The 15671-nt window shown below is 43.7% G+C and overlaps 1 protein-coding gene across 3 annotated transcripts in view; it reads left to right on the forward strand.

The window, feature by feature from the left end:
* ALOX5 (arachidonate 5-lipoxygenase) overlaps positions 1 to 12505 on the forward strand; it is a 30291-nt gene extending 17786 nt beyond the window's left edge. For all 3 annotated transcript variants that reach the window (XM_009897689.2, XM_054163432.1, XM_054163431.1), the window contains 9 exons: positions 4 to 176; positions 860 to 1006; positions 1105 to 1308; positions 1530 to 1616; positions 3535 to 3713; positions 6311 to 6432; positions 8341 to 8441; positions 10481 to 10651; positions 11855 to 12505. In XM_009897689.2, coding sequence (XP_009895991.2) covers positions 4 to 176; positions 860 to 1006; positions 1105 to 1308; positions 1530 to 1616; positions 3535 to 3713; positions 6311 to 6432; positions 8341 to 8441; positions 10481 to 10651; positions 11855 to 12034 — 1364 coding nt within the window. In that variant the 3' untranslated portion in view covers positions 12035 to 12505. The remainder of the gene's footprint in view (positions 1 to 3; positions 177 to 859; positions 1007 to 1104; positions 1309 to 1529; positions 1617 to 3534; positions 3714 to 6310; positions 6433 to 8340; positions 8442 to 10480; positions 10652 to 11854) is intronic.
* Positions 12506 to 15671: the final 3166 nt, after the last annotated feature.

A 15671-nucleotide genomic window follows, 5' to 3' on the forward strand; every position in this document is an offset into this window, starting at 1 on the left:
TAGAATATGTGATGCAGCACTGGAAGGAAGATTTTATGTTTGGCTACCAGTTCCTGAATGGATGCAATCCTGTGCTGATCCGGAGATGCACAGAGATACCCAAGAAGTTGCCTGTCACTATGGATATGGTAGAATGCAGTCTGGAGAGGAATCTGACCCTAGAGGAGGAAGTGAAGGTACAGCTCTGAGTCAGGTTGGACTCCATCTGTTCCTTCTTATGTCTTCTAACCTCCAAACCCCTTTCTAATTGCTTTCAGCCTCCTCTCTTCAGGCTGTATGAGTGGTCATGGCAAAGCTTGTTATCTCTGCAGGATGGCAACACTTCTGTCGACTGTTTTCTCCTGTTCTGGAGCTGCAGGCTGTGCCTTTCTCCAGGTGCAGTTAAGGAGATGAAGGGTCCTTTTCCAGTGGTTTCCTCTGAAAGGTTAGGGATTGACCAACTTCATCTGAAGGGAAAAGTGCCTCTCTCTTTCTTAGCAGAGTCTACCCTGCTGCCACCTGCAGAGTGGAACACACTGAAGAAGGGTTGGCAAGGGTGGTGCCTTTCTTTTGCTTTTATGATGAGCACAGAGTTCTCTTCAGCTGGCAGCAGGAAACTTGTCACTGCATGAATAGCAAATACATAGCTGCTTGTTTCTGATAGGCTCACTGTCAGACTCAGCAGACACAGGTCCAGGTGGTTTGTGTAAAGCTGCTTTCTGCCTCAATGGCATTATCCCTGAGCCACCATGAGCAGTGGCAGCTCATAACTACAGGGCACAAGCCAGCCTCTAAGACTTCCCACCCTTTGTTCTGAGCTCTACTGCTTGCACTCTGTTAAAACACATCAAGCTTTTGTTGTTGTTTTTTTTCCCCCCAGCAAGGAAACATTTTCATTGTGGACTATGAACTGCTGGATGGTGTGGATGCTAACAAAACAGACCCGTGCACAATCCAGTACTTGGCCGCACCCATCTGTCTGCTGTACAAGAATCTGGAGAATAAAATTGTACCCATTGCAATCCAGGTGGGCTTGCTGTCAGGGTCTTTAAAGGGACACCTCATTTGTTGCCTCACCTTGATTGTGAATGACTTGCTGTTTCCTATTCTTTTTATATCTTTCAGCTTAGTCAAAAGCCTGGGCCAGACAATCCCATATTCCTTCCCTCAGATGACACATATGATTGGCTGCTAGCTAAAATTTGGGTTCGCTCATCTGATTTCCACATTCACCAAACGGTGACTCATCTCTTACGGACACACTTGGTCTCGGAGGTGTTCAGCATAGCTATGTTCCGGCAGCTGCCTGCTGTACATCCCCTCTTCAAGGTAGGTTCTTGCATGAAGGGATGCCAATGGGTTAGGAAGATGATCACATGGGTTTGACAAACTGAAAGGAAGTCCTGGTTATAGCTCAGCTGAGATAGTTTTTCTGGCTGCTAACATACAGCTCAACCTCCAGAACTTCAATGACTTCAAACTTAACACCTGGTTGCTGTGGAATTAAGTCAGTTAATTTGTCTTCTTTTGTTGTTTGTCCCATTTCACAGCTCTTGGTGCCACACATGCGGTTCACAATAGCCATCAATACCAAAGCCCGAGAACAGCTTATCTGTGAATGTGGCCTTTTTGATAAGGTAAGTGATCCCTTTGGGAATCTTGATTATTCTTCTTGGTTCCTTATGTGGTTTTATCCTTCAACCATCACATATTGCCTTGTTTTTTTGCCATTTCTTCTAAAGTACAAACAAAACTAATATCACCTGAGTAACCTGGATCATGGAACTGATGCCTTTTTGTGCTAAAGGTGTTATAGTTTACCCCTAATTTGCCAATTCATAGAATCATAGAATGGTCCAGGCCAGAAGGGACCACCAAAAGTCATCTAGTCTGACCTCCCTGCAGTCAGCAGGGACATCCCCAACTAGACCAGGTTGCCCAGAGCCTTGTTGAGCCTCACCTTGAATATTTCCAGGGAAGGAGCCTCAACCACCTGCCTGGGCAACCTGTTCCAGTGTTCCACCACCCTCATAGTAAAGAATTTCTTCCTGATATCTAGTCTAAATCTGCCCTTCTCTATTTGAAGCCAAATTCAGAACTGGCCAATGTCAATAATGAGTCAGTATCTCACTTACATGTAGCTGATGTGGCTATGGCGTACGAGTGTAGGAGTGCAAGGTAATACAGTAAGCACATACATCCCTGCATCTGTTGCACACAGTTAAGTCAACAATTTATTTTAAGTACTTATAATTATTCATCTTGGGGCAAGGTAGCAAGCAATAGAATTTATGATTGCAAGAGGAAATATGCATCAGAGAAAGATGTGTAGGTCAGATATATTTCTAAGCCACAAATAGTGGGTGTAGATTCCAGCCTGTCATCTTAAATTGCCATAAGCAGCAGATCTGCAGGATTAAAGTTCAGCTTCTTCTGAGTCAGTGAATCATAACTGTGTATCACGGTCTGCAGTGTAGCTCTTAGCTCTAAATCTGATTGCACTGATATTTAACATGTACCCAGCTCTTCCTCCCTTGGGTCTCCCAGAAATGGCATGCTGCCTCGGGGAACTGCAACAGGTTGGCATGCAGCAGTCTCTGTCGCAACATGCTAGTAGTAAATGAGAAGTAAGGGGAGGTCTCAGAAGTCCTTCTGAAAAGGGAGCTTGTGTTTCTGGACAGCTTGGTCCCTCCTATGCCTCTGTTACCAGACCAAAAATAGCTTCCATGCTATAGAGATTTTTACCCAAGTAGAAGAGAGGTTAAATCCAGACACATTCCTGGTACTCACATGCCTTTTAACAGAAGCATAAGGTCCATACCCTGTGCATGTGGGATGAATGTGTGGCTGAGACCCACCAGTGAGGATCCTGGCGTTTCAGAATTTGTTGGTTCCAATGTAGATGAACAACCAGCCAGAGTACAACAATTATAGGCTGACTACTGCTACATCACTAGCATCACATGCTAGAAAAACATTTGGAAGGTTTTGTGCAGTAATTATCTAAAGAGTTTTGTAGTGCTGTTGACACACTGTTTTCCAAATGTAGCTGAATATATAATGTATTATTTATTGTATCTTATATATTGAAACCCTGGCCAGTCTTTACCAGTAACCACCCAGTGGATTCATTCTCCTGGCTTAAATATATGTGTACTAAACACTTTCTCTTACAAGACTCAGTAGCAGGAGTAGTGGTCTAGTAAAAGCCCTGTTCTACCATACTCCTGCCTGCCTGCCTTCATGAACATGCCAGCTCTGGAACACCAAGCTGTCAGAAAGTGCTTTGTGTTTGATAATTGGGTATTGCTGGGCTGGTACTGCACCTATGGAGGAAATGTGGATTTTAACAGTGATTCATGGGAGAGGTATGAAATCTCTGAAGGCAAAATGCACATTTGCATCAGACCTCTTTGTTCAGTAGATGTTTGTGTGGAGATATGGTTTTCTCCTTGAAAGGTTCACCAATATTTTGAATATCATCTCCTGCACATTTGGAAAGCCAGTCTTGGAGCATAATCTCCTACTATTCCTCTCTTGCCATTCTTCCCCTAGGCAAATGCTACAGGTGGAGGAGGACATGTACAAATGGTGCAGAAAGCAATGAAGGATCTGACTTATAGCTCCCTCTGCTTCCCTGAGGAGATCAAAGCTAAAGGGATGGACAGCAAAGAGGATATCCCTTACTATTATTACCGGGATGATGGCATTAAAGTCTGGGAGGCTATAAAGAGGTAAGAGACCTTAGTTCTAGAAATGGCTAGTAAAGTCACTGTCACAGAGGCATGACTCTGTGTCTTTGCCCTTCACAGCTCTGTGAACAGAACCTGACCTGTTTAGTCATATGGTACCTTTTCCATCCAACATATCTCATCTGAGGAAGAATATATAGTCAAACACACCCCCTTGGAAGACTCTTAATTACTGCTTTTTTCAGGCCTGCTTTCTTGCATTCTGTATTTCAGAGGCCCCTTTATATGTATATACTCTTCCACAGGATTTCACAGAGTTAAAAGAATTGGAATTTAGCCCTGCAAAGGGAGGTTATTTAGCTGCTTTTTCTTTTTCAGCTATATACAAACCAAGAAAGAAGTCAGTTCTGAGCCAGCCACATAACCTCATCAAGGTTCTTGTGAGGCAGAAATGTAAGCTTGGATTGTACAAGAGCTGTGTTTTGAAGCTTTGATCAATTAGACATCAACTGATTTGAGCCAAACATTTCTTAAAATGCCTTAAAATTGCAAGACCCAGGTCTGGTGAGGAAGGGCAGCACTTCTGAGTCAGGAGAGGTACTACAAGGCTGCTCAACCACACAAGTGACTTCTCTTCACACGTGAAACACTGCCTCAGAATAGGATGATTCATGGTTTTTATTCCATTTAACAAACAATGTTTTTTTGCATGGCATCAATTCCTTGCTAACTATACAGCTGTTTCTGGTCACATGGCTTTTGAAAAGCGTGTTCATTAAAAATCAGATCTTTTGTGTGCACAGAGCAGGGGATTTATAAAGCAAGCACAATGTTTCAAGCGTTGGGTACATCTTTGTCTGCTGTGTTATGTGTGTGTTTTGGCAAGAGATTATCTTGCAATATTTCCTGCAATTGTTAGTGCCCATTTGAGAGAAAAGGAAGGTATAACCTCTGTGGTTAATGTCTTGATGTAGTCCAGGTTTTGTCCACCTCCTTTTTCCTGTGTTTTCTTTGCTGATCAAGATATACCTCTTCAAATATCAGATAGTACATAGTCAACTCAATTTAGTTTGACTGTTTATGAGTGTTAACCTAGCTGGAGGAAGATGGCATGGGCACCCTTTTGAGTGTGTGATATTCTGACCCATGGACCATAGTCATACATGTGTCTAGTCACCATAAATGTCACTGCAGGGGTGTCAGTCTCCACTCCTTTGATGACGTAAGTTCTATCCTCAGCATTGTTGCACATGTGGTAGATGGCCTGGACTTAAGAAAGTTGATGAGGTTGTCACTGTAGAAACAATGTAGCTCAACTTATTTAAACCATTTCCCTACTACTCAGCTTTCTATTTCTGATCTAAATGCAAATGGATATTCCAACCCAAAAGACCTCATCCATACTTTGTATACTAATCTATATTTGATTGGAAAGGGCTGGAAAATACTGCTGTTGTGTAAGAGAAGGATTACCTTCTGCATTTGGCAGGCGGTGGAGGCAGAGTTCACATAGGGCAGCTTTATCTCTGCATGTTGAAGGATTTTTCTTTTCCTTTGGCTTCCTCTGGAAGCCAAAGTTACTTAAACTTTTACTGTTTATGCAGTTGTTTGCCTCAACAACAACTCTTAACTTGATTGGAGACGTTTACAAATCCATCAATGTGGTTTCTCTTAGCCAAACTGCAAGATGCTTATCTCTTATGAGGGAGGAATCTGCGTTGGATAACAATTCTTAATCCCATCAGTCTGCTTCCACAGGCAAATGTTTCACCCAAGAGGTCATTGTGAAAATATTTAGCAAGAGATTATAGGTACCTGCAGAGCTAGTAGAATGTAATAGCTCTGTTCATCAGTCATTCAATCATGAAATCCAAACCTTCAGGAAATCAAGCTTACCTATTTTTACTGCTTTCAGGACTATTTCTGTTATCTTACTGTTCTGCCAGCTATTCTTTCTGGGGTGACTTAGTCTAGGAAGCTTTTATGGAAAGAGACTTTGAGAAGAGGACCTGAAGAGGGTGAAGATGTCTGTTGTGTACAGTGGATGGAAGAAAAAGCTCTTGACCTCTTTAGGGGAAGATTTCTGTGCCACCCCCACTTTGGAGTATGCCACCTGGGTTTTGTGAAAAAGATCTGCAGTAGGAGGGGATCAACTATTCACAGAGTCACAGATTGCCGTGGGTTGGAAGGGACCCTCAAAGGTCAGAAGCAGCTTTGGAGTATCCCACATACAGGGTATCACAATTTGGGAATCCTTGTTCTTAGTGTGCAGGCAATGTGGATTTACCAGCAGGAGTCTGTATTAAGGGGAAAAAAAGGTGTAGGTGTGATGACAAATGTTCAGCCAGGAGCAAAGACTCAAATAAGCACTCATTATCTTTCAGGGGATGCAGTGTGGTCCAGTATCATTTTGTGGGGGGAGAAGTGATGCTGCAGTCATAAATGAATCAAAGTTACCTCTGTGCATTCCCACTGCTTGTGGGAAGGAGGTAGGAGGGTGTTCAGACCTGCTTTCACCCTTCTCTCTTTCCCTATGCATCATCTGAGTCATCTGCAAGGTCTGTAGAAGGTCTGCAGGGAATGGCAGTCTAGCTTTCTCCTTCTCATTTTGTCTTGTTCATTTGTTCCTGTGTCTGCAGTTTTGCAGCGGATGTGATTCACATCTACTATGAGAATGATGAAGTGGTGTGTGAGGATGTGGAGCTCCAGGCCTTTGTCAAAGACATTTATGTCTATGGGATGAGGGGCGTGAAGGCCTCAGGTAAGGTATGATTGCCCAGCCAGGTCTGTAGCTTGTCAAGTCCCTGCTGACAGCAGTGCTGCATGCTCAGCATGCCTTGAACTGTTGGAGACCCTCTTCCTTCTTGGTCCAAAGATGCTCAGTTTTATGGGTGACACTCTGGATCGGGATCTGCCTCCCCCAGGAGGCACCATATTCCTTTGTCACAGATTCTGACCCTTACTTTGTTTCCCCTCACTGCCTGCCATTCCCTGCAAACTATTACTTGCCCATGACAGCTTTCACCCATAACACAGCTCAATTCTCCCACTTGAGTTAAGGCTCTCCTGTCTTTCCCTAAGCATGTTTTCTTCTGCTGCTCACATTATTTTCAAGGAGCTTTTCAAGAATTTATGCACATAGGTGGGGATTCTTCATACTGTCTTGACTGATTTACATCTGGGAACACCTGTTGGCCAGTGATCTGGGGCAGATGACTTTGGCATTGCATGCCTGCATATTTTTCTGTGAGACCTCCAGGCAAAGCTGTGATGTTTCCACTCATTACCAGTATACAATAGCATGTAATAGGGCTCTACCTGCTTGGACAAGCAAAGGATTGGGGAACACCTAGTTGCCATCATTTTTGTTTCTCTAGTTATTTTCTAGGAAAGGCTTAGAAATGACTTGCTAACAGGAACTTCATGCTTTGACCTAAGTATCTTCATATGGGACAAGTATTGAGCCTTTCCAAGGCTCTGGCTGGGGTGACATTTTGCAAGCACCACTGGTGGCAGGTCTGCTACTACAGATGGGAAACCTGTTGGGTCTTCAGCATCCCTGTCTGCACTGCTGCTACTCTAAGGGCTGGGGCACAGAGCAGGAGCACTTACCTGAGTCTGTAAAGAATGGAAGGAGGATAAGCAGTGGAGACTGTTGCACTCAGGGCTCTCTCTCCATTTGCCATTCCTGCCCTAGGAGGGCTGCTCTGACTGGGAGTATGCCAAGCCCCTTTAAGATGAGCATAGTGTGCTTAGGATAGCAGGACATAGGAAGGGATGGTGCATCCTATCCTCCTTAGGCTTTGTGGGTGGCCAGAGCTACCATGTGCTTCATCCCTCTCTCAGGTTGAGTTTGCATCTACCATCAGGTTGATGGTAGAAATGTGAAGCAGCCTGAGCAGCAGTAGGTCATCTCTGTATGCTGACAGGTCTCTAGGTATGCTGGGACCAGTGGTCTTATTGTACTGGGACAGGGAATGCAGCACAGCACTGTGATGTTATGGAGACAGAAGAGATTCATGGTTGGGGTCATTTAGTATTTTCCTAGTCCCTGATTATTCCCTCCTTTATTTGTATGGCTCCATGGATTATTCCCCTTCAAAGACAGCCTGATGCAACTATTTCTGTTCCTCATTCCTCACTTTGCATTTCAGCAAATAAGCTCTCCCTGCACTCTTTCTCACAGTGCAATTGGTTGCTGAGACTTGGACCTTTATAAATACAAGCACATGGTCATTTGCTCCTTGGCATGAAACTTCCCTGCTTACACTGCAGACTGAAGAAAAAGGGAGCATCTGAGGCCCCTGCCCTGTGGACTTTCTGAGTTTCTTGCTGCAGGGTATGTAGGGTGAGAGGAGAGGGATACAGCATGTTTTAAAGGTATAATTACATTTTGCCTTTCCCTTAAGGACCATCACATACTTTGCAGTGGTGATACCTCAGAAATCTGTATGAGGTGAAGCAGGATCACTCTGTTTTTTCTGATGAACAGCCAAGACACAGAGAGGTTGAGTAGCTGCTGTTAGACCACACAGCAAGATACAGAAAGAGAATGCTTTGCTCTTCAGTGGCTGCTACATGGTCCTCTAACTCATGCCTTTTCAGTAGTTGATTACTACTGGGTTACATCATAACTGGGTTACTCATGCTTTTCTTTTCCCTCAATTAGGATTTCCCAAGACAATCAGGACACGAGAGAAGCTAGCAGAATATCTCACAGTGATAATATTCACCACATCAGCCCAGCATGCAGCTGTGAATTTTGGTCAGGTAGGAATTTCTGGGAAGACTTCTTTCTGGGTTGGGAGGTGCATCTAACAGGGCAAGGTCTGAAAAATGATCTTCAGTAGATGTACAAACATTGCATTTTTCTTTCTGGTCCAAATAACTGCAGAGCCATCTGCAAGTCTCCATGAGGCCTGTTGAAACTTGAAGTATTTTGGAAGCTGAGAGAGGCATTTGGAGTCCTAAATACGCACCAATGCTCAAATGCTTTTTTAAAGGGTTCTGACTTACATATTTTAATTTTAATTATTGCATTATGGGGAACTACTTTCTAAAGCATTTAAACAGGTTTTCAAGACCTCTTTCAGAAATATTGAAGGGTTCAGGTGCACAGTTTAGCTGCTGTGCTTTCCACTCATCACCTGGACTGCCTGGTTTGGATATGTGCTGGTTGTCTGTGGCATGTTTTGCAGTTAAATGCAATGAGTTATGCTAAGGGCTTTACCTCACATCTGCAGTGAGTGCATGTGTGAGTGACTACCACGGGTTGTTCCTGTAAACTGCACTAATTTGGCAGCATGCCTGTGCCAGAGAAGTATACATCCCGTTTTCAGATGTGGCTTAGGAGCCAGGTGCCATCTTGTCTATGAGCTGGTGCAGCTGACTATTTCCAGCAGCTCTGTCCCAGCAGTACATTGATCTAGCTGGTCTAATGGACTATTTACCAAGGGTCCTGAGTTAAGCAGTTGAAAACTGCCTTGCACATCTGCAGGACCTCCATTTCTCTCTCTAGCAGCACAGACAAGCCTCTACAAAGTAAAATCTCATTGAAGTCAGTGGGAGAAGAGTCCACATTTTCAGTGATACCCAAATACAGAGACATTTGAAGCAGTACATCTGTGAGGATCTAGGCTTTGGTCATAGAATCATAGAATTGTTTCGGTTGGAAAAGAGCTCTAAGATCATCATGTCCAACCACTATCCAACTCTAACAAATCTGGTGCTAACCACATCTATAGGTCTTTTAAACACCTCTAGGGATGGTGATTCAGACACCTCCCTGGGGAGCCTATTCCAGTGAAAGTGAACATTTTTCTTCTAATATTCAATCTAAACCTCTCCTGGCACAACTTGAGGCCTTTTCCTCTCATTCTGTCACTTGTCCCTAGGGAGAAGGGACCCACATCCACCTCAATCCAATATCCCTTCAGGCGGTTGTAGAAAGCAATAACGTCTCCCCTCAGCCTCCTTTTCTCCAGACTAAACAATCCCAGTTCCCTCAGCCACTCTTCATAAGAAGGTAGAGGATAGGAAGAGAAGGCTACACATTGAAGAGAACAGAATGAGCAGTGTAAGAATGACACACAACTGAAATGGGACTCTCAGGCAGGGCAAGGGATATATATGAAGGTAAAGAAAAAGTACTTGGGGAAGGAAGAGTTATGGCAAGTGCAACACCTCATATGGCAGCAAAACTTGGTGTTGTACCTGAGGTAAAATCCCACAATACTTAAGCAAGCAAGACATGATTCTGAGTTCCCAATCTAGTGCTCATTGTGGCCACATTCACCTGCCATATTCCATGATCCAGCAGTATCCTTTGCCTCTCTTACTTCCTTACCACAGTACCGTAGGCATGTGCTTAGAGAAAATTCTGCAGGTAAAAGCAACTGGTGAAAAGGGGATTTCATTAATTATTGTTTTTTTTTATCAATGGTTGCCTCAGATTATTAAGTAAGAATCTCAACCTGGTCTATACTATACTATACTATACTATACTATACTATACTATACTATACTATTCTTCTGATAAAATAGCTAAGTCCTTAGCCTGGCTGGTAAATCTGGGCTGTGTGGCATATGCCTGTGGCTAGCAGAATAATTACTTCCATTTTGACAAGCCAACTCTTTCCCTTGTAAGGACAGTAGGGATTTCCTTGGTTCCTTCAGTCCCTCTCTACAGCATGTCTCTGTTCTTCTCTTTCTGAGAGGCTCATGTTAGAGAAGCAAACTCCCTTTTTCTTTGCAATGTTCTTAATACCAGCCCCTGTAGTTTTTCACTGTTCTTTTGCTTTGTTGTGCAGTATGACTGGTGTTCCTGGATTCCCAATGCCCCACCAACAATGCGCTGCCCTCCTCCAACACAAAAGGGGACAGTCACCATAGAGCAAATTGTGGAGACTCTACCAGACAGGGGACGTTCATGTTGGCATCTTGGAGCTGTCTGGGCCTTGAGCCAGTTTCAGGACAATGAAGTAAGTCAACCTCCCTTCTCTAGGTGATGGAGATGTAGGCAGGACTACAAGGGCTGTAGCAAGACCACGTGGGCTCATGAGATTGCAGCGCTGCTTTGCCTTTCTGTGGAGATATATCAGTGGTGTGGGTTTGGCCTCATTCTGCCAGCAAACCAGCTCTGAGCAAGAAGTTGTATTTTTATTCCTAGGCTCAACCAAAATGAAAGCTTCTAAACTCAAGCATAACATTGTTGAGTATGGATGATGGTGTGGAAGGAAGGAGGTTTTCTCCACTCCTTGACACAGTAGCGCTGATGGAGAAGCTATAGCACCTCTGTGTTCCCTTGTCCTGTCTCTTTGGAAAATCTGTGCCACTACCATGTGCACTACAGTTGTGGCTTGTGGCTGGCTGGTGTGGAGTGCAAACACAAGCAGCCTACAGGAGGCTCTGCAAGCACCGCCTATAGCCATTTCCCTCATGTAAAATGAGGTTGTAGGTTCTCGATTGTCTCACCCAAAGACTGTGTCTGGAGGATCTGGTTTGGATCTTTAAATGGAAGATGATGGACAGACAGTACTTCAAATGAAGTTCCTCTTGAAGAAAGTAACAGATTTCAGCTGAGAATCTAGTAGCATGGCCAGTATTTTGGGGAATGGTTATATGAAGCAGGTAACATGCCAGTATACATAATGACAATACAGTATTCAGGGCACCCTTAGAGTCCAAGGTGACTGAAGCAACTGTGATGCTGAACTGTGAAGTACAGTTTTAAGTCAACAGACACTTTCACTGACAGAAGAATTTCTCTTCCGCTTTCATCCCTGGCTGTTCATTCTGCTCCCATGCTGTACTTTTCTCTAGCAGCACAAATGTTTGAGTGGATATGTAAAGATCTGGCTTGGGAAGCTGATCTGGCTGACCACTGACCTGAATAACACTGCTGATTTTTCAGTGGAACAACTCCCTGCAGGTGGAGGAAGTGCCACATAGACACCAGACTCACCACTATCAAAAGATGCAGGGGTGGAAAGAAGCAGCCAGTGGTGGAGGCGGCACAGCACCTTTCCTTGGCAGTGCCAGTGTATGCCAGCTTAGATATTGACAGTACTGTTGTAACAGGAGCATTTGTGAAGCTCTGGGTGTTATTCTGAGGGACGACACAATGCTGAAACAGAATGGCCTCTGCTTTCTCAAAGCATGATTTCTGTGTGTTTTTCCACTAGCTGTTTCTGGGCATGTACCCAGACGAGCACTTCGTGGAGAAGCCGGTGAAAGAGGCCATGGCAAAGTTCCGCAGGAACCTGGACGAGATCGTCAGCGCCATCACAGAGCGCAACAAGAATAAAAAGCTTCCTTACTACTACCTTTCCCCCGATCGCATTCCCAACAGTGTTGCTGTTTGAGCAGCTACCCAGGAAAGTTTGAAGGCATGTAAAGTTAGTGACGCTTTCCAGTGACACGTGCTTCTTTTCAACGAACTTTCAGTCCTGGATAAAATAAGAAAGCCACCAAGTCCATCAAAACTGACCCACAGCCCACTCGGGCTTTCAAAACAAGTTTGATTAGGACTGATCTTGCAGATAAAGTCCAGGTGTCAGCCTTCTGGGTCAAATTTGTTGCAAGTTTTATTTTTCCATGCTTTTTAAATTAGTCTTGGAATCAATGCTCGTGTTTCTGTTACCTTTTCCTCTCCTGGTCAAAACAATATCATCACAGATTAACATATTTTACTCAGTGAAAATACTATCACAAGCAATAAGCAAGTCACATCTTTACAATCCTCCTTATTTTGAATAGGTGACACTGGTGAGATTAAGATGTAATCTTTAAAGCTGATGCATAGTTTTGAGTCCGATTCAAACAAACATTCAGTATTTTCATCACGACTGAGAATGCCCGAATCAGGATGAAGGTAGAAGCAGGACATGTTCTTAATGTAACAGATGGGGGTTTATTACTTTCTTACTGAGTTCACATGAAATGAGATAGCCTGATTCATAGGAGGTGAAAATTTTATGTCAACATAAACCTATGTATTTTCTACATACAACTAGGAAGGTTTGGTTTAGCCTTTGCCAGCAGAGCTTGAGTATGAGTATGTACAAATGAGTATTTCATGAGTATGTACAAATCTTTTGCTTAGCACAACAGCAACAAGGACAGACCCAGCAGTGCTTACTCTCAATTTCTGTTTCATGGCTGAAACTGCTGGGTTTTGTAGATAGTTTCTTCTGTTTTGTGGAGGATTGAGATTACTCTGTGTAATGATAAAAGTTGTGGAGGAGGGTTAATTGGCAGGTTCTATGAGGCCTATTTAGATTTGGCCATCTGAGCATAATGACATGTTTAGAAACAACTGAGTTTCATCTGTTTTGTTTAGAGCTCATTAGGTTCAAGTACTTGGGCTTCAGTTAAAGTTCACAGAATCACTGAGATAATGAAACTAAAATGAGGTTTGGAAAAATTGAGAGTTGTGGTTTTGTTAATAACAAGTTTTGCTTATTTTTCCCGGAATTTGTTCCTTGTGCTAGCTTCACCAACCTGTAATGTGTTTTCTCAATAGATAATAAAGCTTCTCATGCTAGTGAAACAAAACTGAACATGAACATCTAGCTTTTTATTTCTTAATATCTAATGTCTTGAAAACATGGCCATGGTTTAGTAGTCATGAGGTCTTGGGTGACAGGTTGGACTTGAGGATCTTTGAGGTCTTTTCCAACCTTATTGGTTCTATGATTCCTATGCCTATGAATAAGGGCACTGTGCTGTGTACAAGCATGAAGCTCTTGAACTTAGCATTCATGTGTGATTTGGAAAGTGTGCTAGTAACATATATGACCTTCCTGTTTCATATGGAGCAGGCATAGAAACTCATTTTAGCCTCTTTGCAGCAGACTGGTTCACTTTTTCTACCTCCCCCCAACCCCAGCTAAAGAGTTTCAGCAAAAATGTGAAAGGTAAGACCAGTTCCTGTTGTTGGGGTAGTACATTTAAGACTTGTGCATCTTCCTTTTACTGCAATCCATGAGAAGTGGTGGCTGTAGGAGCCAAGGCACACAATTGTGTATCAACACTGGAATAGGACCATCAGAGACCATACCGTATGAGTCACAAAAAACCCCAAACCCTAAACAAACCAAACAAAACACACACACACCCCAACCCACAAACCCCCCACAAACATACAAAAAACACCCAGAAAAAAAGAGCACAACTTAAAGACAAAAAATGCAATGATATGATGCAATATATCCAACAGGCCAGGTCCAAGTTTTCCGTAGCATGAATGTCCTCTTGCTTCAGCTTTCATATGATAAAGATCTTCATAGTCAAGTGTCTGTCTAAACAAAACATGGGATGAGAGGCTGATGGCTGTTCTCTTGCATCTGTTCCCTCTGCTTTAGCCTGTGACCTGGGATACAAGCAGGGTTGATGGGAGTTTTGGGGAATTAAGTGCGCAGCTTTGAAGGCCAGTATTACCAGTCTGATTCAACTGCAGTAGTGACTGTGGGTGAAGGTAAGGAGGGTAGAAGTAACACTGGCACCAGAGATGCCTGGTCCTGCACTCTAGTCACAACCACCCCGAGCAATGCTACAGGCTCGGGCCAGTGTCTTGGAAGCTGCCTGGCAGAAAAAGACCTGGGGGTGCTGGTTGACAGCTGTCTGAATGTGAGCCAGCAATGTGCTCAGGTCATCAAGATGGCCTGTATCAGAAATAGCATGGCCAGCAGGGGTAGGAAAGTGATCATCTACACAGCAGTGATGACATCAGACCTTGAGCACTGTGTTTCAGTTTTGGGTCCCTCACAAGAAAGACATTGAGTTGTTGGAGCATGTCCAGAGAAGGGTAACAAAGCTGGTGAAGGGTCTAGGGAACAGGCCTTATGAGGAGCAACTGAGAAAACTGGAATTGTTCAGTCTGCAGAAGAGGAGGCTGAGGGGAGATCTTTTTGCTCTCTACAACTGCCTAAAAGGAGATTGTAGTGGAGTGGGGGTCAGCTTCTTTTTCCATGTAACTAGCAATAGGATGAGAAGAAATGGCTTCAAGCTGAAGCAGGGGGCATTTAGATTGGATAGTAGGAAAAAGTTCATTACTTGAAGAGTGGTCAGAAATTGGAACAGGCTGCCCAGGGAGCTGGTGGAGTCACCATCCCTGGAGGTGTTTAACAAATGCGTAGACATGGTGCTTTGGAGCATGGTATAGTGGGCATGATGGTGTTTGGTTGTCAGTTGGACTTGATGATCTTAGAGGTCTTATCCAATCTTAATGATTCTATGAAATAATGAAGTGCTTATTCTTCCAGGGAGGTCTAGGTACACATGTCGCTATCCACTCCCTGCTTCCTTTTCAACCAGTCACCATTCACCAGAAAATCATGTTCCTATCCATGGGACATGGGTTCCTTCCCTGCATCTTTATCCATGACTTGCACAGAGATATCTCCTAAGTCACAGTACTAAGGTACGGTGCCCACTTACAAGATCACTCCCAGGTGAAAATGAAAGGATCAGCTCCTTCCAAAGTGGGTCATGCACTCGGCTTTGTGACAGGTGTAGCAGTTTGATGAGCATTGTCCCACATCTAATGGGATTTTACAGCCAATAGCATGGGTTTGGGCTGGATGGCTGTTGCTGCTGGCAACTCCAAGGGAATTTAATCTCTCTTCAATTGGAATGTCCTTGCTGTCTTTTCCAGTTGCAGTGACTCTCAATCAGATAGAAGATTGAACTGGAAGATGTCCATGTCAGAAAGTCCTACCAGTAATCCAGGGGTCTCTGGCATCTCAGTCCTTCCTCTGAGTGTGTGGTCACAGGAGAGGACACTCAGCTGTAAAACACCATTAGTGTTAGGGAGAAATTAACTGGGAAGGGTTTTCCTAAAGGGCTGTCACAAACAGAGGAGAAAGCCTAATCTTTTCTCCCCAAGCAGATTTTAAAAAGCCTCTCTTTAAGAAGAAAAGCAGGCCTCGAGACAGAGCCCATTAATGAGAGGACAGGGCAGGAATTTCCCTGCTGAAGTCTCTGACTCTTTGGACTCAT

The sequence above is a fragment of the Dryobates pubescens genome, chromosome 8, assembly GCF_014839835.1.
Source record: "Dryobates pubescens isolate bDryPub1 chromosome 8, bDryPub1.pri, whole genome shotgun sequence".
Taxonomy (NCBI): Eukaryota; Metazoa; Chordata; class Aves; order Piciformes; family Picidae; genus Dryobates; species Dryobates pubescens.